This window comes from Scyliorhinus canicula, chromosome 3, assembly GCF_902713615.1.
Source record: "Scyliorhinus canicula chromosome 3, sScyCan1.1, whole genome shotgun sequence".
NCBI lineage: Eukaryota > Metazoa > Chordata > Chondrichthyes > Carcharhiniformes > Scyliorhinidae > Scyliorhinus > Scyliorhinus canicula.
The window spans coordinates 136,592,745-136,620,500 of record NC_052148.1 but is presented as its reverse complement, the minus strand read 5'-3'; the positions used below and the strand labels follow the sequence as shown (position 1 = coordinate 136,620,500).

Genomic DNA, 27,756 nt, shown 5'->3' with positions numbered 1-27,756 from the left:
AAAGAATTCAATCAAATTGGTGAGGCAAGTCTTACTCTTCACAATCCGTGTTGACTATCCCGGATTAAGCTGCATCTTTCCAAAGGGTCATAAATCCTATCCTTCAAGACCTTTTCCATTAACTTACCGACCACCGAAGACTAACTGGCCTATAATTACCAGGGTCATTCCTATTCCCTTTCTTGAACAGAAGAACAACATTCGCTACCCTCCAGTCCTCAGGCACTATCCCCGTGGACAGTGAGGACCCAAAGATCAAAGCCAAAGGCTCTGCAATCTCATCCTTTGCCTCCCAAAGAATCCTTGGATATATCCCATCTGGCCCAGGGGACTTGTCAACCCTCAGGTTTTTTAAAAAATTGCTAATATATCCTTCCTCAGAACATCTACCTCCTCCAGCCTACCTGCCTGTATCACACTCTCATCCTCAACATGGCCCCTCTCCTTGGTGAACACTGAAGAAAAGTATTCATTGAACGCCTCTCCTATTTCTTCTGACTCCATGCACAAGGTCCCACTGTTGTCCTTGACTGGCCCGACCCTCACCCTGGTCGTTCTTTCACTTCTCACATAAGAGCAAAAAGCCTTGGGATTTTCCTTGATCCGACCCGCCAAGGACTTCTCATGCCCCCTCCTAGCTCTCCTAAGCCCTTTTTTTTAAATCTCATTCCTTGCTACCTTGTAACCCTCAAGCGACTCAACTGAACCTTGTTTTCTCATCCTTACATACTCTTCCTTTTTCCTCTTGACAAGACATTCAACCTCTTTTGTGAACCATGGTTCCCTCACATGGCCATTTCCTCCCTGCCTGACAGGGACATACCTATCAAGGACACGCGGTATTTGTTCCTTGAACAAGCTCCACTTTTCATTTGTGCCTTTCCCTGACAGTTTCTGTTCCTATCTTATGCCCCCTAATTCTTGCCTAATTGCATCATAATTACCCTCCCCCAATTACAAACCTTGTCCTGCCGTATGGCCCTATCCCTCTCCATTGATATAGTGAAAGACACCGAATTGTGGTCACTATCTCCAAAGTGCTCTCCCACAAACAAATCTAACACTTGGCCCGGTTCATTACCCAGTACCAAATCCAATGTGCCTCCCCCTCTTGTTGGCCTATCCACATATTGTGTCAGGAAACCCTCCTGCACACACTGTACAAAAACTACCCCATCCAAAATGTTCAACCTTATAGAGGTTCCAATCAATATTTGGAAAGTTAAAGTCACCCATGACAACTACCCTGTGACCTCCACACCTATCCATAATCTGTTTTGCAATTTCTTCCTTCACATCTCTACAGTATTACTATTTGGGGGCCCATTGAAAACTCTTAAAAATGTAACCGCTCCTTTCCTATTTCTAACTTCGATCCATATTACCTCAGTAGGCAGATCCCCTTCGAACTGCCTTTCTGCAGCCGCTAAACTATCCTTGATTAACAATGCTACTCCTCCACCTCTTTTACCACCTTCCCTACTCTTACTGAAGAAAACTTCCAACAACCATTCCTGTCCCTGTTCTAACCATGTCTCCGTAATGGCCACAACATCGTAGTCCCAAGTACCAATCCACGCTCCAAGTTCACCTGCCTTATTTTAGATGTTCCTTGCATTGAAGTAGACACACAACAACCCACCTTTTTGTCTGCCGGTACACTCCTGAGACCTTGATACCCTCCTCAGTAACTCACTACTCTCAACACTGGCTTCTGGACTACAGCTCATTTTCCCAGCCCCCTGACAAATTAGTTTAACACCCCCCCCCCCCCCCCCCCCCCCAAAGAGCTGTAGCAAACTTCCCTCCCAGAATATTGGTGCCCCTCTGGTTCAGCAAACCGTCCTGTCTGTACAGGTCACACCTTCCCCAGAATGTGCTCCAATTATCCACGTACCTGTAACCCTCCCTCCTACACCGTCCCTGCAGCCACGTGTTTATCTGCACTCTCTCTCAGTTCCTCACTTCACTAGCACGTGGCACCTAAATTCCTGTTTTAGATCCACGTCCCTTCTCTTACCTATGTCGTTGGTACCGATGTGTACCACGACTTGTGACTGTTCCCCCTCCCCCTTAAGGATTCTGAAAACACGGTCCGAGATGTCATGGACCCTGGCACCCGGGAGGCAACATACCATCCGTGAGTTTCTTTCGCTGCCACAGAACCGTCTATCTGTCCCTCTAACTATCGAGTCCCCAATAACTATTGCTCTCCTGCTCACCCTCTTTCCCTTCTGAGCCACAGGGACGGACTCAGTGCTGGAGATCCGTTCACCGTGGTTTACCCCTGGTAGGTCGTCCCCCTCAACAGTATCCAAAACGGTATACTTGTTACTGAGGGGAATGACCACAGAGGATCCCTGCACTGACTGCTTCCTCCCAGCCCCTCTCTCCGTCACCCATCTATCTTGATTCTTCGGAGTAACTATATCCCTAAAACTACTATCTATGACCACCTCTGCCTCCCGAATGATCTGAAGTTCATCCAGCTCCAGTTCCCTAACGCGGTTTCTGAGGAGCTGGAGATGGGTGCACTTCCCACAGGTGAAATCAGCAGGGACACTGACGACGTCCCTCACCTCAAACATTCTGAAGGAGGAATATTGCACTGCCTTCCTTGCCACCCCTCTAGATAAAAAAAGAAAGAGCTTACCTGTTATTCACTCTAGCCCTTAAGTTTCAAGGAGGTGGAAGGGTGGGGGAAACTACAAGTGTAGTGTCTAGAGTTTAGGAACTGCCCAACTTAAATCCAGGTAAAAATAAAACACTCAACCAGCAATCACTGCGCTCTGCTTGAGAACAGCAATCAGCTGCTATGGGCCTGCACAAATAATTTAAATCTTTACTACTTACCCAGCAGTCACTCTGACCTCACTCCGACCGGATTCAGCTGGAAACTCCCAACAGTAAGTTTAAAAAATACTCCCCTTCTCAGCAAGCACTCACTCAGCAACCACTGCGCCCCGCACGAGAACACCTCAGGGAAAAGAGAAACTACTTACCAAAAAAAACTCCTGAAGAATATGATTTTTCTCCACTGTCAAAGCAAAATCATTGATTTGCTGTTATGGAGAATAAAACAGGGTGCATTAAATGCTGCATGAAGGCATGTAGAAAACTGGACACATTGACCGCACCAAAAGCTTAGAATAATAATCTTATTGTCACAAGTAGGCTTACATTAACACTGCAATGAAGTTACTGTGAAAAGCCCCTTGTTGCCACATTCCGGCGCCTGTTCGGGTACACAGAGGGAGAATTCAGAATGTCCAAATGACCTAACAGCACATCTTTTAGGACTTGTGGGAGGAAACCGGAGCACCGGGAGGAGGCGCCACTCTCCTCCTCCCGTTCTGATTGGCTCCTTATTCATGCCTTCCGTCACCGACACACAGTAGCAGTAGTGTCTTTCATCTAAGATGCACTGCAAGAACTCACTAAGGCTCCCTAACTAGCACCTTCCAAACCCACGACTGCTACCATCTAGAAGGACAAGAGCAACAGATACCTGGGAACCCCACCACCTGGAGGTTCCCCTCCAAGCCACCCACCATCCTGACTTGGAAATGTATTACCGCTCCTTCAGTCACTGGGTCAAAATCCTGGAACATTCTCCCTAACAGCACAGTAGGTGTACCTACACCACATGACTGCAGTGGTTCAAAAGGGCAGCTCACCTCCACCTTCTCAAGGGCAATTAGGGAAGGACAACAAATGCTGCCCTGGCCAGCAAAGCCGACATCCCGTAAAAATGAATTTTAAAAATGTCATTTTAAGTTTTCTACAATGGCTCAGAATGGGCATTCTGTCCCCACATGACATACCTTTCCATTAAACTGCGTGCATCATGTGTATAATGAGTGGTCAAAGTTTAGAGAGCAAAGATTGCTTTAAACCGATGTTCAGGCTCAGAAATGAACATTGTATCCAATTCTGTGGACAGAACTAAGCCCCTAATTTAGTTCATCTTATTAACTTAAATAGTTGGAAGCCAGTGCTAATTGTGCTGTACGTTCATAGCTTGCTTCCTGGGACGAAGCGTCAATATTGTACATTGCTGACCCCATCTAGAGGTCTCAAGTACTGGAATTCTCTCCTTCAATCTTTCCGTCTCCCTATTTCCTTTTGGACTATTTTTATAATGTACCTCCTGGGCTAGAGGCCCAATTGTCAGCTGTGGCTGTCAGTGCTTGTCTGATTCTGCTCCAGTGAAGCACCCTGGCACAATTTACTACTTTAAAGATGTTGTTGGTTCAGTATTTCAAGATCACACAAACATTGTAAAAAAAAAATTCTTAACATCACTCTATTTTTAAAAATGTTGATCTTAAGTGCGTGTTCTCTCTCTAAAACACTGGCCTGTCGAAAGCTTTAAAATGGATCTTATCAAGTTCTTTCACAATTTTGATCAACTATTTTAGTTTCCTTCATTCCAATAGAAAAGTCCCCGTTCCTCCAGGCTGATCTCCAACATTGTGCCCCATTCGGGGTCTTCAGGACTGGACGCATTTTCTCCATGCTGCTCAAGCGATGGATAATCCCAGATGCCTTCGCCCTGTCGTGTCCTGACCCTGGATGTACTGGAACTTCAGACATGGTCCAACCCTGAAAGATCCTCGCAGAGAGAATCGGGCATCAGTCAGGCATTTGCTCGACTGCAAAATACAAAATACAAATGCATTTGCGATTTCTGAAGTCGAGATTGCGATGAAGCTTCAGCAGTTTTGCAGTGCATGGGGTGGTGGGTGGGGGGAATTTTTGTACATCTAGGTGAGCTGCCTGCTGTGGGCGGATGTCAGTTGAAGACTGGGTTGGATAAGGCGTCCTCTGACTCTGCAGCCACAGTCACAGACGGAGCTGGGCTAGAGAGACAAGCGATGGCTGTGCCTCCCCGGTCCGGGGTGAGCCGGCTGGGGGTTTGAGTACGACCCAGGATGGAGGGGGAGAGGCCGGCGGACCCCAGCCTCGGGCAGGAGGGCAAGGGCCAGCGCTTCAGCCTGCAGCTGGTGGGCTCACTGGCGGTCCACCAGCTCACCACCATGCCCATGCTGCCCTGGGTGGTGGCTGAGGTGCGGAGAAGGAGTGCCCGGGGCTCGGGGAGCCGCCGGGTCCGCCTGCAGGTGTGGCAGGGCTGGGTGCGCTGTGTGGCCGCCGCCGGCTCCAAGCCAGATCAGCTCCCCTCCCGCACCGTCTTCCAGCACCGCGCACAACACATCCACAAGCTGCTGCACCACAGCGGCGACCCCAGCTACTTCGCCTATCTGACCAACAGCCAGGCTGCACAGCAACCACAACACAGTCTCTGCTTCGTATTCCGGGTTTCTGATCACACTCTGGTAAGACTTCCGCCAACACCACATTGCATGTTGTATTGTAACAGAGACACATTTTAAAGTGCAACTTTTAACTGAAACATTGAATGATCAGTGTTGCAAATATCTGTCCATCGTGGAGAACTTCTTTTGAGCAGACACTGCCAGCAGCCAGTGTGCGAGATATCCAGGCGTTGTCTGGATTGTCAGTTAGTTTAATGACAATTTCATAATGTGATTTCCTTCATGGATTCACATTCGATGCTTTGTTTGCTGCATGTGTGTGTTATATTTCAGTGACTGTCACCCAACGTCCAAGGACTGAGAGTATTCTGTGTGTGTTGTTGCTCTTGTTTATTTGGAGGCACTTCCACTGACTTGGGCCAGTCAATGACACCGTTCAACTGAAGCCTCATCCTGTTTATTGTTGGGTGTAGTTAAAACTGCTCTGTAGGGGTGACACCGTTCTAACGTTGCTACTTTCAAGTTGTTTTAAGTTGGCCAAATATTTCATCAACTTTAAACACGTGGGTCGAGAGATCTGATGGGGTTCGCCTTGCTTAACATTCAACCAAATTGTTTGTGACCCTCCAAAGGACTTTTAAGATACCACGAATAATTCACTTGATTTGTCTAAGGTTTGTCGAGCTAATTATTTCCATAATTCCAGCACAGTGCTGGATTATGTCATCTTTCGTCATTGCACTATTGCACACGTGGGAAATGGGGTCAGATCCAGGGTCAGAAATGCTGAGGTTTTAGCCTGTTTGCAGAATGTTGGCCTTGGCAGGATGGCAATAGCAGCATTGCACCACAAGCCGTTGATTCATGAAAAAAAAGTTTGCCTGCCCCTTGAAGGAAAAACATTATATTAGCTTAATTTTCCTTGTAGACAAATAACTATTGTTATTTTATCTTCCTGAACGTTTTGTTTATTAGATAATTCAAACACAGAACGACTTCAACAGTGTGTTGTATCATGAGACATGTAGCAGTGTCATTAACCAAAGTGGAAATAACTTTCAGGAGGGGACTTTGTTACACATGTGTCTTGTATTTTTATTAATGTTATGAGCCCATCTCCAATGACATTGCATGGGGTTTGGAGCATTCCATCTTTTGAGGAAAAGATGGTTATTGAGCTAATTTTTCGTTAATCTCTTAAGAAAGACACTAACTTTCCCCTGTTTTGGAATCTAATTTCTTAAATAACGTGAGGGTTTTACTTCCACTGCAGGAGTCTGTACACGCAATGGGTGTCTGTTAAATGCATTGGGAGTCTGTTACATGTATTGGGAGTCTGTTACGTGCATTGACCACTCTTGGGAACAAAACTGCCTGAACGTGTTCATAATTTTACCATAATTTTACCTCATGCTGCTTAGAATTTGAGACCCCTAATCCCAATTTTACAGTTTGGTGTAATTTAATCTTCTGAAACTGATTTTTCCATTGATTTTATTATCTTCAACACCCTTTTGTGGTCATCCCTCAGTTGTCCCTTTCAAAACTGAAAAGTCCAAGTTTCCCTTGTCGTTCTTCATACGTCAATCCATTGACACTAGGAATCAGTCTGTGACTCTGGTATGTCACAAGTGCTTGGTGACCAGAACTAAATGCTACATAAGGTGGGGTCTGACAAGAGCATTATACAGCCTGCACAAGGTTTCCTCTGATTTCTATGCTTTTGTTTTGAATATACAATTCAACAATTTTTTTTGTTCTGTTGTCATTAATATGACCCATCGTTTTAAGATCACTGTGCAGGTATTCCTGTAGAAAGGTAGTCTAAACTGGTCAAAAACCTGATGCCAATGGTTTGAGAATGTTTTGGTAGATTTGCAGCTATTTTTAAATTCTTGTTCCAGCCATTGGAACGAGGCAGATTATCAGTGCAGAAAGAAAGAAACCAGCAGGAAATGACTATGTTTCTATTTTTATACCTTTGACACTTAAAGTATGATGTGTTGAGTGAGATATTCGAACTGTGATGTCTGAAGTGTGACACATGTGAGATAGAGACCAGACTTAAATATAGACAAGGAGATCTCCTGTGACATTACTGAAAACAAGATACAGAATATACTGTTCCATAATGAGAACAGTGTTATATCATGTAGGTCATAATGTTAAGTTCATTGATTCGTTAGGCCTAAAACCAATCCAATATTTATTAAGATTTTCAGTGGTATTTTGAGGATTGAACTCCATGATTCTGAAAAGCATAAATAGAACATCAATGGCATTTGTGAATCTTTTTAAAATAAAATTAATTACCGAGTTCTTAAATTTTTAATCCCGTGCCATTTTTAAAGTTGAAGTTATAAAGGTATACAAGAAGTACCTGCTTCTGATCGTGTAACCAGATGTGTTGAAGAAAATGGCTGGACATAACTACTGGGAAATGGCCCCAAGACTTGGCAAAACTATAATCGTGCTCCTGGAACTTGGTAGCACTATGCAGGGGTCACTGGGGATTGGCACATCCTTTAGTCTGGCATCATTGTGGTGGTAGGAGCCTGGAGTAGAACAAACTTGAAGATTAGTGGTTTAATGGGGAAGGTGAACCCTGGGGTGTAATGAATTCTAACTTTCAGCGGACTGTGAAGGGAGAGGGAATTCATAGGTCCAACAGCACTGGAAATGCCTTGGGAGGGGGTTGTGGGTGCGTGCAGTGGGAAGGGACCTAGATCTGGTAACACTGGGAGGGTGGGGGCAGCACGGCGGCACAGTGGTTAGCACTGTTGCCTCATTGAGCTGAGGTCCCAGGTTCGATCCCGGTCCCGGGTCACTGTCCGTATGGAGTTTGCACATTCTCCCCGTGTTTGCGTGGGTTTCACCCCCACAACCCAAAGATGCGAAGGGTAGGTGGATTGGCCAGGCTAAATTGCCCCTTAATTAGAAAAAATGAATTGGGTATTCTAAATTTGAAAAAAAATTAGGAGGATGATCGGGTTCATGCTTTGACAGTGTTGGCTTGTATGTTTCTATGAAGTCTCAGCAAACATTGAATTCAGTGTTTTCTGATTGGTTCCTGGATATATGTTTTTTTTTCTCTGACTCCCCCTCTCTTTCTCTCTCTGTCTCACTCTTGCTACTGATTGGCATATTTTCCACCTCTCAAAGACATGTGAAGATGCCCAAAGTCAGTTTGCCTGAGAAAGTTTCAGAGTTTAATTGATTTAAGAATTTAAATGAGCTGGGAAAACACTGTGTCGTGGAAATTGGGCTCTGTTGCACCCAATGAACAGGCATTAAACAGGCACAGTTTTGGGGAAGAACATCCTGTGCCACAATAATAATAATCTTCATTGTCACAAGTAGACTTACATTAACACTGCAATGAAGTTACTGTGAAAAGCCCCTAGTCGCCACATTGCGGCGCCTGTTTGGGTACGCAGACAGAGAATTCAGAATGTCCAAATTACCTAACAGACCGTCTTTTGGGACTTGTGGGATGAAACCGGAGCTCCCAGTGGAAATCCACGCAGACACGGCGAGAATGTACAGACTGCACAGACAGTGGGAATCCCAACCCAAGCAGGAATCGAACCTGGTACCCTGGCGCTGTGAAGCAACAGTGCTAATCACTGTACTACCGTGTTAATGCAGCAATGTGGGTCTCAGCCAGGGCACCCCGATCCTGAGGGGGACACCCCAAGTCCACACACTTGCCACCAACTCATTCCCGCTACTCTCTGAGCTCCAGGCATACATCCCCAAGGAAGTTCCAAAAGTTCCAAAAGTTTACGTACATCCTTGCTCCACTTCAACGGCCATGGCGCCTGGGCCCCACTTGGGGGGGGGGGGGGGGGGGGGGGGGGGGGGGGGGGGGGGGGGGGGGGGAGGGAGGGTTGGTGGGGGATTGCGGAGCTGAGAAATGTCTGACTGAAATTGGGTCAGATATTTTTCATGGCAACCATTGAAAATAGGCATTAGGTTCGTTACATATACAAATACTTCACAAAAGATTAATCTGTGATGAGGAGATGTGCCCAGCTCAGGATTCTTTATTAATCTTTCCAGCTCTGTGGCATTGCTGGCAGCTGCTATCTGCACGTAACCTGAGGCTGCGGCCATAAACCTGTGACCCTGTGGATTTGTAATAAATGGTGACAGTTTATCTGGATTATTTTGTTGAAGCAGAAGCAGAAAATGCTGGAAAATCTCAGCAGGTCTGACAGCATCTGTGGAGAGAGAACAGAATTAATGTTTTGAGTCTGGATGACTCTTCGTCGGAGCTAAAGAGGACTGGAAATAGGATGAGATTTATACTGTGGGGGGTGGGGGGGGGGGGGGGGGGGGGTTGCAGTTGTGGAGCAGTGGGCAGGATAGAGGACCAGTGATCGGCGGAGGCTGAGGAGAGATTGACAAAGGTGTGATGGACAGAAAGACAAAGGGAATGTAAATGGTGGTGATAATGACTAAGAAGTGTGCTGATGGTGGCACATTATGAGATCGGAATGTGTTAATGGCAAAAGCAAGCTTGTCACTTGCCATTTCAACTCACTCTCCTGCTCTCATGTCCACATGTCTGTCCTTGGCCTGCTACAATGTTCCAGTGAAGACCAGCACAAACTGGAGGAACAGCACCTCATCTTCCAATTGGGCACGTTGTAGCCTTCTGGACTTAACACGGAGTTCAACAACCTCAGACTTGAACTCTCTCCTCCATCTTCTCACTATTTTTATTTCGGTCAATTTATTTTTATTTCTCCCATCGATCTGTTTTTCCCTCACCACTGTCTCCCCTCCCCACTAGGGCCATCTGCTCCCTGTTCCAGGTTGTCCTTTGACACCCTGCTTACCTTTGTTCTTTGAACGGGTAAGCATTCTCCTGCCACCGTTTATAGAACCCTTGTACTGATCCTCTCAGGGCAAATTTGACCCTCTCCAATTTTATAAATCCCGCCATGTCACTGATCCAGGTCTCCACACTTGGGGGCCTCGCATCTTTCCACTGCATCAAGATCCTCCGCCGGGCTACTAGGGACGCAAAGACTAAAACACCGGCCTCTTTCGCCTCCTTCACTCCCGGCTCCGCCGCAACTCCAAAAATCGTGAGGCCCCAACCTGGTTTGACCCTGGATCCAACCACCCTCGACACCGTCCCCGCCACCCACTTCCAGAATTCTTCCAGTGCCGGGCATGCCCAAAACATATGGGCATGGTTCGCTGGACTCCCCAAACACCTGGTGCACCTGTCCTCACCCCCAAAGATCCTACTCATCCGAGTCACAGACATATGGGCCTGGTGCAGCACCTTAAATTGGATGAGACTAAGCCTCGCACATGAAGAGGAAGAGTTGACCCTCTCCAAGGCATCCGCCCATGTCCCATCCTCTATCTGCTCCCCTAGTTCCCCCTCCTATTTAGCCTTCAGCTCCTCTACTGATGACTCCTCCACCTCCTGCATTACCTTATAAATGTCAGACACCTTCCCCTCTCCGACCCACACCCCCGAAAGCACTCTGTCCATCGCCCCCCGCGAGGGCAGCAGAGGGAATCCCTCTACCTGTCGCCTAGTAAACGCCTTTACCTGCAAGTATCTGAACATGTTCCCTTGGGGGAGCCCAAATTTATCTTCCAGTTCCCCCAGACCCGCAAACCTCCCGCCAATACCACCCCCTAAATCCCCCATCAGTGTTTCCCGGGATGAACCGATGATTTCCACCCAATGGAGCCTCCATCAAGCCCCTTGTTTCCTCCCTATGCCGTCTCCACTGTCCCCAGAATCTTAGGGTCACCGCCACCACCGGGCTCGTGGTAAACCTCTTAGGAGAGAGCGGCAACGGCGCCGTTACCAGGGCACCCAGGCTCATACCTCTACAAGACGCCATCTCCATTCTTTTCCACGCCGCCCCACCCCCCCTCCATCACCCATTTACGCATCATTGACACATTGGCCGCCCAATAGTACCCCAAAAGGTTGGGCAGCGCCAGCCCGCCTCTATCCCTCCCTCGCTCCAGGAATACCCTCTTCACTCTCGGAGTCCCATGCGCCCACACAAAGCTTAAAATACTGCTAGTCACCCTCCTAAAGAAGGCCCTGGGGATGAAGATGGGCAGGCACTGAAAGAGGAACAAGAACCTCGGAAGCACTGTCATTTTGACGGACTGCACCCTGCCCGCCAACGACAATGGCAGCATGTCCCACCTCTTGAACTCCTCCTCCATCTGATCCACAAGCCTGGTGAAATTATGCTTGTGAAGAGTCCCCCAGTCCCTGGCCACCTGCACCCCCAGGTACCTAAAACTCTCCCCTGCCCTCCTAAGCGGGAGCCTACCAATTCCTTCTTCCTGGTCTCCAGGGTGCACCACAAACACCTCACACTTGCCTAGATTTAGTTTATAGCCTGAAAAGGCCCCAAACTCAGCTAGCAGCCCCATCACCCCCGACATCCCTCCCACCGGGTCCGCCACATACAGTAGCAGGTCATCGGCATACAACGACACCCTATGATCCTCCCCACCTCACACCAAACCCCTCCACCTTCCTGAATCCCTCAACGCCATCGCCAGCGGTTCGATTGCCAATGCAAAGAACAAGGGGGACAGGGGGCAACCCTGCCTGGTCCCTCGGTAAAGCCGGAAGTACTCCGACCTCCTCCCATTCGTGGCCACACACGCCATTGGGGCCTCATATAGCAGCCTCACCCATCTAATAAACCCTTCACCAAATCCAAACCTCCCCAACACCTCCCATAAGTACCCCCACTCCACTCTATCGAAGGCCTTCTCCGCATCCAGCGCCACCACTATCTCTGCCTCCCCCTCAATTGCCGGCATCAAGATGACATTCAACAATCTCCGCACATTCGTGTTCAGCCGTCTTCCATTCACAAACCCTGTCTGGTCCTCGTGTACAACCCCTGGCACACAGTCCTCTATCCTGGTGGCCAGGATTTTTGCCAGCACCTTGGCATCTACGTTGAGGAGAGATATGGGCCTGTATGAACCACACTGCTGGGGGTCCTTGTCCCTCTTTAAGATTAATGAAATCAGCGCCCGCGACATTGTCGAGGGCAAAGTACCCCCTTCCCACGCTTCATTAAGTGCCCGCACCAGCAAGGGGCCCACTAGGTCCACAAACTTTTTATAAAATTCCACCGGGAACCCATCCGGCCCCGGTGCCTTCCCTGACTGCATCTGCCCCATCCCCTTAACTAGCTCCTCCAGCTCAATCGGCGCCCCCAACCCCTCCACCTGCTCCTCCTGCACCTTTGGGAAAGAAAGCCCGCCGAGGAACCTCTCCATTCCCCTCCTCTCCCCCGTTGGCTCCGACCGGTACAGTTCCCCGTAAAAGTCTTTGAAGACCTCATTCACCTCTACCCCCTTCCGCACCACATTCCCACTCTTGTCTCTCACTCCAGCAATCTCCTTAGCCGCATCCCGCTTGCGGAGCTGATGAGCCAGCATCCTACTCGCCTTTCACCATGTTCGTACACTGCCCCTTGTGCCTTCCTCCACTGTGCCTCCGCCTTTCTAGTGGTCAGCAAATCAAATTTAGCCTGTAGGCTGCGCCTCTCCCCCAACAGTCCCTCCTCTGGTGCCTCTGCATACCTCCTGTCCACCTCCAGCATCTTTCCCACCAGTCTATCCCTCTCACTCCTCTCGCTCCTCTCCCTGTGTGCCTGGATGGATATCAGCTCCCCACGAATCACTGCCTTCAGGGCTTCCCAGACCACCCCCACCTGATCCTCCCCCGTATCATTCACCTCGAGGTACCCCTCAATACTTGCCAGGACCCTCCTACACACCTCCTCCTCCGCCAACAACCCCACATCCAACCGCCACAACGGGCGCTGGTCCCGCACCTCCCCCATCTCCAACTCTATCCAATGCGGAGTGTGGTCGGAGATTGCAGTGGCCGAATATTCGGCCTCCTCCACTCCCGGAAGCAGTCCCCTACTCACCACGAAGAAGTCTATCCGAGAATAAACCCTATGTACATGGGAGAAGAAAGAGTACTCCCGTGCCCTCGGCCTCACAAGCCTTCATGGGTCCACCCCTCCCATCTGGTCCATAAACCCCCTCAACACCTTGGCCGCCACCGGCCTCCTACCCGTCCTTGAACTGGTATCCAGTGAAGGATCCAACACCGTATTGAAGTCCCCCGCCCCCCCCATAATCAGACCCCCCGCCCCTAGATCTGGGACACGTCCCAGCATACGCCTCATAAAGCCCGCATCATCCCAATTTGGGGCATACACACTAACAAGTACCACCTTCTCTCCCTGTAGCATGCCCCTTACCATAACAAACCTACCCCCCTTATCCGCCACCACCTCCGATGCCTCAAACGACACATTTTTCCCCACCAGTATCGCTACTCCCCGGTTCTTCACATCCAACCCGGAGTGGAAAACCTGCCCCACCCATCCCTTCCTCAGACGGACCTGGTCCGCCACCTTCAGGTGGGTCTCCTGAAGCATTGCCACATCTGCCTTTAGCCCCTTCAGATGAGCAAGTACCCTAGACCGCTTCATCGGCCCATTCAGTCCTCTCGCATTCCAGGTGACCAACCGGATCAGAGGGCGCCCGCCCCCCCTCCCCCGTCGACTAGCCATAGCCCGTCGACTGCCCGCCCTAGGCCAGCACCCCCCGCCCGACCCATTCCCCACGGCAACAACACCTTACCTCTGTCCCCGCGGCCCACACCAGCTCCTTCCTGACCCTGCCAGCAGCAACCCGGTATTCCCCTTCCCCCCCCCCCCCCCCCAGGCTAGGAACCCTCCTAGCTGCGACCCGTCCTCCATTGTACATCCGTGGGTCAGCTAACTTCTGCTGACCCCGGAAACCCCCGCCAAAAACCCGACCCCTCCCAAAGTGGGATCGTCCCCCATCCTGTCACTCCTCAAGGCACCGCTCCAGCGCGGGGAGGAACCAGTTAAGGCCCCGCCCCCATCATCATCTCCACCCCCCAGCCCCGCAACGCGGGAAACCAGAGGAAAGCCCGTGCTTTCGCACTGCCCCACCACACCCTTCTGACGCTGCTCCCAAATACCAGCCCACTCCTTACCCCCAACCCTATACAGAATACAACAAAACCCCCAAACTCCCCCGCAAAATGCAAAACTCAAACAATGCCCCCCAACAAAAAACAGAACAACACCCCAATAAATAACCATATCAAAATTATAAAAGTACAGAAAAAACACAGCAACAGCAGAAACCAGCAATAAAGCATTACAACCGATCCCGCAACCCCCAACCCCTAGTTTGAGTCCAGCTTCTCCGTCCGCACAAAGGCCCACGCCTCCTCTGGGGAATCAAAATAATAATGCCGCTCCAAATAAGTTACCCACAAGCGCGCCAGCTGCAACATTCCAAACTTTATTTTCTTCTTATAGAGCACCTCCTTCGTCTGATTAAACCCGGACCGCCGCTTAGCCACCTCCGCACTCCAATCCTGGTAGATCCATACTACCCCATTCTCCCACTTGCTGCTCTTCACCTTCTTGGCCCAGCGCAGCACACACTCCCGGTCACTGAACCGGTGGAACATCACCAGCACCGCACGCGGGGGTTCATTCTCCTTAGGCCTCCTGGCCAGTACTCTGTGTGCTCCCTCCAGCTCCAAGGGCAGATGGAAAGATCCTGCCCCCACTAGTGAGTTCAGCATCATGGCCACGTAGGTTGTCAGATCCGACCCCTCCAGCCCCTCCGCAAGGCCCAAGATCCTCAGATTCTTCCACCTCATGCGGAGATCAAGCTCCTCGAAGCGGTCTTGCCACTTCTTATGGAGTGCCTCGTGCCCCTCCACCTTACTCACGAGGACCACGGCCTCCTCCTCTCGTTCAGTGGCCTGCTCCTGCAACGCCTGGATGGCAGCACCCTTGGTCGTCTGAATCTCCGAAAGCCAAGTTATAGCCAAGTTCCGCACACATGAGTGCGGCCTCAACCGGGACCTGGGATTTATGTCGCATTACATTCACCCCCCCACCCTCTGGCCTGGGCTTGCGAAATCCTACCAACTGTCCTGGCTTGAGACAATTCACACCTCTTTAACCTGATGTTACCCCTATCTCTGGATCTGTAAAGACCTAATTACCTGCAAATGCTCGCAGTCTAAGCATTGTCTGGCATCTTTGATTTTGTCTATATATATATATATATGTTTCTGGAACATGCCTCTTCATTCATCTGAGGAAGGAGCAGCGCTCCGAAAGCTAGTGTTTGAAACAAACCTGTTGGACTTTAACCTGGTGTTGTAAGACTTCTTACTGTGCTCACCCCAGTCCTACATCATACCTTTGTTCTGCCATTAATGCATTCTCATCTCTTTAAAAAATAAATTATTTTTATTAAGATTTTCAAAAACATATCAAAAACATAAAATAACAGCAGGAAAACCGTAGTAACAACAACAAAAAGAAAAAACACAATAACCCCCAAAACCAACCCCCCCCCCCTCCCCCCCCACTAACAACAAAAAGAAGAAATAGATAAGCACCCTGCATATTCAATAAACACATTTCTCCCTTCCCCAGCAACAACCCCACCCCTCCTCCCCCCCGGGATGCTGCTGCCGGCCCATTTTCCTACCGTTCTGCCAGGAAGTCAAGGAAAGGCTGCCACCGCCTAAAGAACCCCTGTACTGATCCACTCAGGGCAAGTTTCACCTTCTCCAATTTAATGAACCCCGCCATACCATTGATCCAGACCTCCACGCTTGGGGGCCTCGCATCCTTCCATTGAAGCAAAATCCTCCGCCGGGCTACTAGGGACGCAAAGGCCAGAACACCGGCCTCTTTCGCCTCCTGCACTCCCGGCTCCACTGCAACCCCAAAAATTGCGAGTCCCCAGCCTGGCTTGACCCTGGATTCTACCACCCTCGACACCGTCCTTGCTACCCCCTTCCAAAACTCCCCCAGCGCTGGGCATGCCCAAAACATATGGGCGTGGTTCGCTGGGCTCCCCGAGCACCTAGCACACCTGTCTTCGCCCCCGAAAAACCTACTCATCCTCGTCCCGGTCATGTGGGCCCTATGCAGCACCTTGAAGTGTATGAGGCTAAGCCTCGCACAGGAAGAGGAGGAATTCACTCTTTCCAGGGCATCCGCCCACGTCCCCTCCTCAATCTCCTCACCCAGCTCCTCCTCCCATTTACCCTTCAGCTCCTCTACCGAGGCCTCATCTACCTCCTGCATGACGCGGTACACGTCCGAAATCCTCCCCCCTCCAACCCAGACCCCCGAGAGCACCCTGTCCCGTACCCCATGTGGGGGGCAGCAGAGGGAACCCCTCCACCTGCTGCCTGACAAACGCCCTAACCTGCATGTACCTAAACATGTTCCCCGGGGGGAGCCCAAACTCCCCTCTAACTCACCCAGGCTCGCAAACCTCCCATCCACAAACATGTCCCTCAACCTCCTAATACCTACCCTGTGCCAGCCCAGAAACCCACCATCGATGCTCCCTGGAACAAACCGGTGGTTCTCCTGTATCGGGGACTCCATTGAGCCCCCCACCTCCCCCCTATGCCGTCTCCATTGCCCCCAAAGTTTGAGGGTAGCCGCCACCACCGGGCTCGTGGTATACCTCGTTGGAGGGAGTGGCAATGGCGCCGTTACCAGCGCCTCCAGGCTCGTGTCCACGCAGGACGCCATCTCCTTCCTATTCCATGCTGCCCCTGCCCCGTCCATTACTCACTTACGCACCATCGCTGCGTTGGCAGCCCAATAGTACCCACAGAGGTTGGGCAACGCCAGCCCCCCCCATCCCTGCCCCGCTCCCCCGTCGGTGCACAACGAACAGCTCACTCTTACCCAGGTTGAGCTTGTACACAGAAAAGCCCCAAATTCCCTATGGATCTTCATCACCTCCGGCATTCCCCCCACTGGGTCCGCCACATAGAGCAACAAGTCATCTGCGTATAATAACACTCGGTGCTCCTCCCCACCCCGCACCAGACCCCTCCAATTCCTCGACTCCCTCAACGCCATGGCCAGGGGCTCAATTGCCAACGCAAAGAGCAAGAGGGACAGGGGACACCCCTGTCTCGTCCCCCGGTACAACCGAAAGTACTCCGATCTCCTCCTATTCGTGGCTACACTCGCCATCGGGGCCTCATGCAGCCTCACCCAACTAACAAACCCCTCCCCGAACCCAAACCTTTCCAGCACCTCCCACAAGTACCCCCACTCAACCCTAGCAAAGGCCTTCTCCGCGTCTAATGCTACCACTATCTCCGCCTCCCCTTCTACCGCCGGCATCATTATAACATTCAGAAGCCTATGTATATTGGTGTTCAGCTGCCTTCCCTTCACAAAGCCCGTCTGGTCCTCATGAATGACCCCCGGCACACAGTCCTCTATCCTTGTGACCAAGATCTTCGCCAACAGCTTGGCATCCAAATTTAACAACGAGATCGGCCAATGTGATCCACACTGCAGAGGGTCCTTGTCCCGTTTAAGGAGCAAGGAAATTAGCGCCCGTGACATAGTCGGGGGGCAAAGCCCCTCCCTTGCCTCGTTAAAGGTCCTAACCAACAGGGGGCCCAGTAGGTCTGCATACATTTTGTAAGATTCGACCGGGAACCCATCTAGCCCCGGCACCTTCCCCGACTGCATGCTACCTATCCCTTTAACCAGCTCCTCCAGCTCAATCGGCGCCCCTAGCCCCTCCACCTGTCCTTCCTCCACCTTCGGAAATCTCAGCCTGTCCAAAACGTGCCCCATTCCCCCCCGCCTCCACCGGGGGCTCGGACCGGTACAATTCCCCATAAAAGTCCCTGAAGACCCCATTAATGTCCACCCCCCTTCGCACCACATTGCCTCCCCTATCCATCACTCCACCAATCTCCCTGGCCGCGTCACGCTTACGAAGCTGATGCACCAGCATTCTACTCGCTTTCTCCCCATATTCGTACACCGCCCCCTGTGCCTTCCTCCACTGAGCTTCCGCCTTTCTGGTGGTCAGCAAGTCGAACTTGGCCTGAAGGTTACGCTGTTCCCCCAGCAATCCCTCCTCCGGAGCCTCCGTGTATCTCCTGTCCACCCTCACCATCTCTCCGACCAACCTCTCCCTCTCTCTTTGCTCTCCCCTCTCTCTATGGGCTCGGATGGAAATCAACTCCCCTCTAATCACCGCCTTCAATGCTTCCCAAACCGTCCCCACCCGGACCTCCCTATTATCATTGGCCTCGAAGTACCTCTTGATACACCCCCGAACCCACCCGCCCACCTTCTCATCCGCCAGCAGCCCCACCTCCAGGCGCCAGAGCGGGTGCTGGTCCCTCTCCTCCCCCAGCTCAAGGTCTACCCAGTGGGGGGGGGGCGTGGTCTGAAATAACTATGGCCGAATACTCGGCATCCTCCACCCTCAAAATAAGCCCCCTGCACAGGACAAAAAAAATCGATCCGGGAATAGGCTTTATGCACGTGGGAAAAAAATGAATACTCCCTGGCCCTCGGCCTCGCGAACCTCCACGGATCCACCCCTCCCATCTGGTCCATAAACCCCCTCAACACCTTAGCCGCTGCGGGCCTCCTGCCCGTCCTGGACATGGATCGATCCAATGGGGGAATCCAGCACCGTGTTAAAGTCCCCCCCCCAGTATCAAGCCCCCCGTCTCTAGATCCGGAATGCGGCCCAACATGCGCCGCATAAAACCCGCATCGTCCCAATTTGGGGCGTAAACATTCACCAGCACCACCTGCTCCCCTTGCAACTTGCCCCTCACCATCACATACCTCCCTCCACTGTCAGCCACCACCTTTGATGCCTCAAACGACACCCTTTTTCCCACCTGAATTGCCACCCCCCGATTTTTTGCATCCAGCCCCGAATGAAACGCCTGGCCCACCCAGCCCTTCCTCAGTCTAACCTGGTCCGCCACCTTCAGGTGCGCCTCCTGGAGCATAGCCACGTCTGCCTTCAGCCCCTTCAGGTGCGTAAACACCCAGGCCCGTTTGACCGGTCCATTCAGCCCCCTCACATTCCAAGTTATCAGCCGGATCAGAGGGCACCCTGCCCTCCCTCCCCTGCTGACTAGCCGTAACCCATCCCCTGCCCGCCCCAGGCCAGCGCCCCTCGCTCGGCCCGTCCCCACGGCGGCAAACCGCCACCCCGGCCCCCCCTGCAGACTCCAGCTCCTTCCTGGCCATTTCAGCAGCAACCCGGTCCCCCCCCCCCCCCCCCCCCCCCCCCCCCCAAAGGCTAGGACCCCTCCCAGCCGCGTTACTCCCTCCGTAGTACTCCCGTGAGCCAGCTAACTTCTGCTGACCCCGGCAGCTCCCGCCACACCTCCGACCCCTCCCAACGTGGGGTTACTCCTCCTCCCCCAGACCTATTAGCAGACCCTCCTCCTCCCCAACCCGCTCTTGCGCGGGGAAAAAAGCCCGCGCTTCTCAGATCTGACCCCGCCCCCATCCACCCTCAGCGCGGGAAACAGAAGAAAAGCCCGCGCTTTCCTTCTGCCCGACCCTGCCCCCGCAAAAAAAGACAGCACCTCACCCACCCAAGAAACAACACACAACCAGCTTAAAACAGCATGAAACAGCATAAAACAGAGACCCTTCCCACCAAAAGTTAACACAGTTATTTACAAACCCCCGACCCTCAGTCAGAGTCCAACTTCTCGGCCCGCACAAAGGCCCACGCCTCCTCCGGGGACTCAAAATAAAAGTGCCGGTCCTTGTAGGTGACCCACAGACGTGCCGGCTGTAACATGCCAAACTTCACACTCTTTCTGTGGAGCACCGCCTTCGTCCGGTTGTACCCGGCCCTCCGCTTGGCCACCTCCGCACTCCAGTCCTGGTAGATCCGCACTACCGTGTTCTCCCACTTGCTGCTCCGCTCCTTCTTGGCCCACCTAAGCTCGCACTCTCGGTCAACGAACCGATGGAACCACACCAACACCGCCTGTGGCAGCTCATTCGGTTTGGGCCTCCTGGCCAGTATTCTGTGGGCCCCCTCCAGCTCCAGGGGCACCTGGAAGGACCCAGCTCCCATCAGCGAGTTCAACAAAACGACCACATAGGCCCCCAGGTCTGACCCTTCCAGCCCCTCCGTGAGGCCCAGGATCCGCAAATTTTTCCACCTCGACCAGTTCTCCATCTCCTCGAACCGCTCCTGCCACTTCTTGTGGAGCGCCTCGTGCATCTCCACCTTTATCGCGAGGGCCGCGGCCTCATCCTCTCTTTCAGAGGCTTGTTGTCGGAGCTCCCGGATCTCCACCCCTGGGCTGTCTGCGTCGCCAACAGCTTTTCCGTATTCGCCTTCAGCGAGTCCAGCGGCTCCACTTTGAGCTCCTGAAAACAGCGCTGGAGAGTCTCCTGCTGCACCTGCGCCCACTGCCTCCATTCCTCGAGGCCTCCGCCGGCCGCCATCTTGATTCTCTTCCCTCGCTTTTTCTTAGGCGCTGCCACCGCTATTCTGCTGGCCCCACTCCTGGTCAAGACCATAGACCACTGGGGATCCGCTGCAGACACCTTCCCACGTCGGGAACCGTCGAGCAAGTACCGCTGAGGGCCCTTAAAAGAGCCCAAAAGTCCGTTCCTGGCGGGAGCTGCTGAGCGTGCGGCTTAGCTCCGCATAGCCGCAACCCGAAGATGCATTCTGATTGATGAGACCATCAATTCATGTGACACGTGGTTAGAAGTGAACAGTAGTTTTAATCGTCTTACAACAGAGCCTGCCTGTGATGAGATGAACTCTAGATGAACTGGCAGGCAGGCTCACAACAGCAACCTTTATACTTCTGGTTAGGGGAGGAGCCATGGGCGGAGCCAAGGGTGGAGCCCAGTACGAGCTCCTCATCTCCCCCTATGGGTAGAGACGCGCAACTACACATGATCTGATACAAGGTACAGGCTCAACACATTTTGTATAATACAGTGTGGATTATTAGTGTTTATAATTCACCACATTCACCCCCTGTGAAAAAATCAAGTCCGGCAGGGGTGAGTCTCTCCGGTGGTCGAGTTGTCCGTTGTGATCGGCGGAGCACCGGGGTTGCAGCCTCTCCTGGTGGCTGGACGATCACGGTTGGTTGGGGTACGATTGCGGACTCCGGGTGGTGATTCTGTCCGAGCTTCGTACCTGTCTGGTTCGACTGGGGGCGCTGGAAGCTTGTGGGTGTGCGGAACATGTGTAGCGACCCGGTAGGTGCGGGGGCGTGGGGCGCGACGAGTTGGGTGGGGTGTAATGTGAGGGGTACCTCGGCGGTGCTAGTGGTGGGATTCGATCCTGCCGGCACTAGGTCCCGGAGGGATACAGTGTCCTGACGGCCGTCAGGGTACTCTATGAAGGCGTATGGGGGGTTTGAGTGGAGTAGGAGCAATCTTTCTACGAGTGGGTCAGTTTTGTGTGCCTTGACGTGCTTTCGGAGGAGTACCGGGCCTGGTGTCTTCAACCATACTGGCAGCGAGGCCCCCGTGGTAGTTCCCCTGGAAAAAACAAAGGGCCGCTCGTGAGGGGTCTGGTTGGTGGTGGTACATAGGAGGGACCTAATAGCGTGGAGCGCGTCGGGGAGGACTTCCTGCCAATGGGAGGTCGGGAGATTCCTGGACCAGAGGGTCAGTAGGACGGTCTTCCAGACCGTCGCATTCTCCCTCTCCACCTGCCCGTTCCCCCTGGGGTTATAGCTGGTAGTCCTGCTCGAGGAGATGCCCTTGTCGAGCAGGTACTGACGCAGCTCGTCGCTCATGAAAGACAAACCCCGGTCGCTGTGTACGTAGCTGGGGAAACCGAACAGGGTGAAGATGCTGTGCAGGGTAATGACTGTGTGGGAGATCATATCGGGGCACGGGATAGCAAAAGGGAAGCGGGAGAACTCGTCGATGACATTCAGGAAGTACACATTCCGATTAGTCGAGGGGAGTGGCCCTTTGAAATCGATAGCGAGGCGTTCAAAGGGCCGAGAAGCCTTGACTAGCTGGGCCCTGTCTGTTCTATAGAAGTGGGGTTTGCACTCCGCACAGATTGAGCAATCCCTGGTGATGGCTTTTACCTCCTCAGTGGAGAAAGGTAGATTTCGGGCTTTGACGTAGTGGGCGAGCCGGGTGACCCCCTGGTGGCAGAGGTCATTGTGGATGGTTTTCAGGTGGTCGCTCTGCGTGCTGGCGCACGTGCCGCGGGACAGGGCATCTGGGGGATCGTTGAGCTTCCCCGGTCGATACAAGATATCGTATTTGTCGGTGGCATCTGAGGCATCGGTCTCAACCTGAAAAGGGACGGATTCATCCACCGTCTGCATGGCCGCTTTGGCGATGTCCTCCTTGATGCAGTTGAAGGCCTGGCGAGCCTCAGCCGACAGGGGGAAAAGTGTGGCCTTAAATAGTGGGCGGGCTTTGTCCACACATTGAGGGAACCACTGGGCATAGTATGAAAAGAATCCCAGGCACCGTTTGAGGGCCCAGGGACAATGAGGGAGAGGGAGTTCTAAGAGGGGGTGCATGCGGTTCGGGTCAGGGCCCAGGACTCCGTTTTCCACGACATAGCCGAGGATGGCTAGACTGGTCGTGCAGAAAGCGCATTTCTCCTTATTGTAAGTGAGGCTGAGTTTCTCGGCCGTCTGGAGAAATCGATGGAGGTTGTCATCGTGGTCCTGTTGGTCATAGCCGCAGATGGTGACGTTATCCAAGTACGGAAACGTGGCCCGCAGCCCGTACTGGTCCACCATTCGGTCCATTGCTCGTTGGAACACCAAGACCCCGTTCGTGACGCCAAAGGGAACCCGGAGGAAATGGAAGAGGAGGCCATCGGCCTCGAACGCTGTGTAGTGGCGGTCCTCCGTGCGGATTGGGAGCTGGTGGTATGCAGACTTCAGATCCACCATGGAGAAAATCCGATACTGGGCGATCTGATTCACCATGTCTGCAATCCTGGGGAGGGGGTACGCATCGAGGAGCGTAAACCGATTAATCGTCTGACTATAGTCCACGACCATGCGGAATTTTTCCCTGGTCTTGACGACCACCACCTGAGCTCTCCAGGGGCTATTACTGGCCTCTATGATCCCCTCGCGTAGGAGCCTCCGGACCTCGGTTCTGATAAACACCCTGTCCTGCAGGCTGTACCGCCTGCTGCGAGTGGCTACGGGTTTGCAGTCCGGAGTGAGGTTGGCAAAGAGAGGAGGGGGGGGGAGATTCGCAGCGTGGCTAGGCTGCAGATGGTGAGTGGGGGTAGGGGTCTGCCGAAGCTGAGGGTGAGACTTTTGAGGTTACACTGGAAGTTGAGTCCCAGTAAGAGTGGGGCGCAGAGTTCGGGCAGGACGTATAGTTGAAAATTAGAGTAGCTGGCGCCTTGGATCGTTAGGGTCGCGCCGGTGCGCCCTTGGAGGTGAACAGAGTGGGAGCCCGAAGCGAGGGAGATAGTTTGCCGTGCAGGAAAAACAGGGAGCGAACAGCATCTTACCAGATCTGGGTGTACGAAACTCTTGGTGCCCCCGGAGTCGAAGAGGCACGGTGGACTGTACCCGTTGATTTCAACGGTCATCATGGAGTTGCGGAGGTGTTTCGGACACGACTGGTCCAACGTGACCGCGCTGAGTTGTGGGTAGTCAGCGGCTCGATCAGCTGTGCTGGAGTGGCCCCGTGATGAATGCCCGCTGAGGTCGCAGTCTTCGATCTGAGTTGCCGAGTTTGGAGAGGATGGAGCCCAAGATGGCTGTCCCCGTGGATCCACGTGGTGGGCGGCGAGGAAGATGTCGTCCAAGATGCCGGCCCCCATGAGTCGCATGTGGCCAGCCGCATGGTGGGGGTTTGCCAAGGTGGCGGCCCCCATGTGTCGCACGTGGTGGGTGGGGGCGGAGTCGGATTACAGGCCGCGGCGTTACGGGGCCTGCGAATTCAGGGAGCGAGTGCTCTGGGCTGCGGGAGGGTTTGAGGCTGGAGCTTTCTTCGCCAGACATACTCTGGCATAGTGTCCTTTGCGACCGCAGCTGCTGCAGGTCACGTTGCGGGCCGGGCAGTGCTGACGCGGGTGCTGGGGCTGGCCACAAAAGTGGCAGACTGGAGTAGCATAGTGGCAGGGTGGTCGCTCGGCGCAGGCCTGGGGTAGTCGCTGGTCGGGGGACCATGGCGGGGTCACGGAGTCCGCGGGGAACGAGGTGAGGCTGTGAACGAGACCCCCATAGTTCTACAGTGTCTTCTAAGTTTTGGGCCCCCTTCTCAAGCAACGCTGGCGCACGTAATTGGATCTGAGGCCTGCAACAAATACATCGCGGACAGCGAGTTCCCTATGTTCTGCAGCATTTACAGCTTGGTAATTACAGTCCCGGGATAAGGTTTTTAAGTCACTTTGTTCTGCCATTAATGCATTCTGATCTCTTAATGTACCACCATCAGCACCCTTCTTAGTTATTATCATTACCATTTACATTCCCTTTGTCTTTGCGTCCGCAACATCTTTGTCACTCTCTTCCTAGCCCTCTATCCAGTCCACTGCTCCACCCCTGCCCTCCCCCACAAAAGTTTAAAACTCATCTATTTCCAGTTCCCGTTAGCTCTGACAAAGAATCATCCAGACTCGAAACATTAGCCCCATTCTCTCTCCACTGATGCTGTCAGACCTACTGAGATTGTCCAACATTTCAGCACCCGCTGGAGGTTTGGTCTTGCCTTGAGCCTCCCAGTCAGTGGCGGACTGGGTCTAAAAATATTGGTTGCCAGGAGACAAAGGGGGCCCACCCACAACTACAATGCTATCATTTGATTTTCATAACGAATAAATAAAATTTTCAAAAAATACATATGGAAAAAAGGGTACAATTAAAATTTTTGTGGAAAAAATGTGTATTTCTTAGTAATTACAGTGTACATGTACTGTACATATTACTGGCAGTAGATACCAAATGTAAATACAGAATGTTATAATTGAATTTTTAATTTATTTTTAAATTTTAAATAATTGGTTGATATTTTTAAATAGTTTACTGCACAATTTACACATTGACAGATAGTTCAAAAGCACAATAGAGCATTGCATGCAGTCCACTATATTAAGAGTAATCGTTTGTGTTTGCTAGATGATTGTGCGAATCTGCCAATAATTGCTTCTGCATCCAATTCATCGAACAATTCCTTTTCAATGGATAGCAACATGTGTGATTCCAAATTCACCTCAGACAGCGAATTTCTTAACCTTGTCTTTATGATCTTTAGCTTTGAAAATGTCCTCTCACATTGGACTTGAGTAACTGATAGTGTGCAGATGACTTTATAAAGTTCATAAAGGTTATCATATGCCTTGTCATGAAGTCTGTTGGATGCCAGAATTTTTAGTACACACGATGGGCAAGTGCTGCAAATTTTACAATTGTTGCAACTGGAATCCATATTCTCACCATCATTAAGCAATAGTTTTAATACATCAAAGTTTGAAGCAAAAGAAAACAATTCCAATATTACTTGATCTTTGCTGATTTGTGGAAACAGCTTAATAATACCTTCCAATGCTTCATCTTCAAGGCCCTTCTCTGCAATAGTTTTAAACTTTGCTGGGTCCAAGCAGGACAAATCTTTATACAACTGTTTGTGTTGTACAAAGCGTGATTCTAGTGACTGGACAATGCGATCCATTATTAGGTTAAACACATTTACTCGAAAATCAGCTCGAGAATCTGAGGAACTTCTTTCATCATCAATAAGCTCATCTGCCATTCTTTTCTTCTTCCTCTGCCTCTTAACTGGCAATGCTGTTTCCAACGCATCAATTTCCAATGTTTGATTTTCATCCATATTCATCTGTGAAATCCTGTCATTACATTTATTTACAAATTCCAAAGCCTTGCTGCGAACGTTATCAAATGTTCTTGTCTGTTCCTTCAATTTTGTTGTAGCTGAAACTACCAAACTCCATGCAGTAAACATATCTAAACCACTTGTCTGTAGATAACTTGATAACGGGGTTGTAGTTTCAAATATATACAAGTAAGTAAATGCTGTCAATATGGTTTCAAACTTTAGAAGACTTTGAAGTAAAACATTTGCTTCATGTTTTGTTTTTGCATCAAACTTTTCTGAATCTTGTATCATTGATAAGCATGTCAATAGATTTACGAAAGTACTGGCAGCGGCATCATCAAAACGTCCAAATATAGTTGTTGCTGCTTTGGATTTTCTTGATCATCTAGTCTCACCAATTAGCTTTAATCGTTTCATTTTATCTTGTCCTAGATGTTTTCCAACAACTTCTATCCATATAGCCATTCTCTTGTATGATGCTTTCACAAAAGTTGCTATATTCTGGAGCAAATTGAAAAAAGAAACTGCAGGCACACAACATTTTGTTGTTTCAGTTATCACCAAATTCAAGACATGGGCATAGCACCATATATGAACATGTTGATCAGCCACATCAGCAATTTTACTTTGTAAACCATTATACTGGCCATGATAGCTTGCAGCGTTATCTGTGCTATCAGATAAACATTTTTGGGGATCAATTTTAAGATGCTGTAATGTTTCAATCAATAGATCAAAAAGTCCCTGTCCTGTACCATCATTACTTGGCACAACTGAAAGTAGTTGCTCACAGATAATACCTTTAAGCACATACCGAATAATAATGCTAAACTGATCGATGGATGAATTATCTTGTGTTGAATCAATCTGAATAGAATAATATTTTGCTTGAGAAACGTTATGACTAATTCTTTCTTGTATCATATTCTTCATAATTTTGATTATAGTTGTTATACTTAGGTATGTAACAAGTCCACCAAGGCCTTTACTTTGAGCCTTTCCTTGTTGCTCTAATCGTTTGATTCTTTGTTTAGACTTGTTTTGCACTGCAGAAACGTGAGCTGCCATAATGGGGTCATATTTTGCCATCAACTGCAGTGTAGCTAAAAAATTGCCATGATTCAGAACCTCATTATCTAGAGTGTAGGCCGATTCATTTCTGTGACCTTGAAAAGGAAGTGCTTGCTTGCCTAACATCTTTATGATGTCTATAATCCTCATGACAATACTTCTCTGCTTCAATACTTCTTCTTTCCTTTTAATTAGTGATGCTGCAAAAAATGTATCTAAGGTGCCATCATTAACCACACTGATATATTGCTGAGCATTTCTGACATGTGTTGTTGTCGATTCATGTAAAGTCAAGCTCTGGCTAATACGCCTGTAGTCACTAAAGCCACGTACAAAGAGTGATGGATTACAAGTGTTGGGAAACTCAAAGGCTAAGCAGTATGAACAATATAAGCATCTATTTTCTTTGTTATATGTTAGCCATTTTCTTGGGACTGAGTCATTCATAATTTTCCTCTCATACAAACGAGCATCAAATGGCAGATCATCAAGTGGCTGAAGTGGATGTTCAGCAAAAAACTGTTTTAGCTTTGCTCGTGATGGATATTGGAAGATTCCAGTAATTGATCTTTCATTTTCTTGCGTAGGTTCATTTACAGGATGTGCTTCAGAAACCAAGTCATTTATGCTTGAAGGAATATCTGATTCCCTGTCACTAGTTGAAGCTATGTGTTCAGATG

The 27,756-nt window shown here is 50.7% G+C and overlaps 1 protein-coding gene across 4 annotated transcripts in view; it reads left to right on the top strand.

Annotated features, from left to right (window-relative positions):
- The first annotated feature begins 4,790 nt into the window (after positions 1-4,790).
- The window catches only part of tbc1d1 (TBC1 (tre-2/USP6, BUB2, cdc16) domain family, member 1), a 352,836-nt gene continuing 329,870 nt past the window's right edge, over positions 4,791-27,756 (top strand). The window contains exon 1 of one of the 4 annotated variants that reach the window (XM_038791424.1): positions 4,791-5,336. In XM_038791424.1, the coding sequence (XP_038647352.1) occupies positions 4,935-5,336 (402 nt within the window). In that variant the 5' untranslated portion in view covers positions 4,791-4,934. The remainder of the gene's footprint in view (positions 5,337-27,756) is intronic. The other 3 variants (XM_038791423.1, XM_038791429.1, XM_038791425.1) reach the window with 3 other exon arrangements.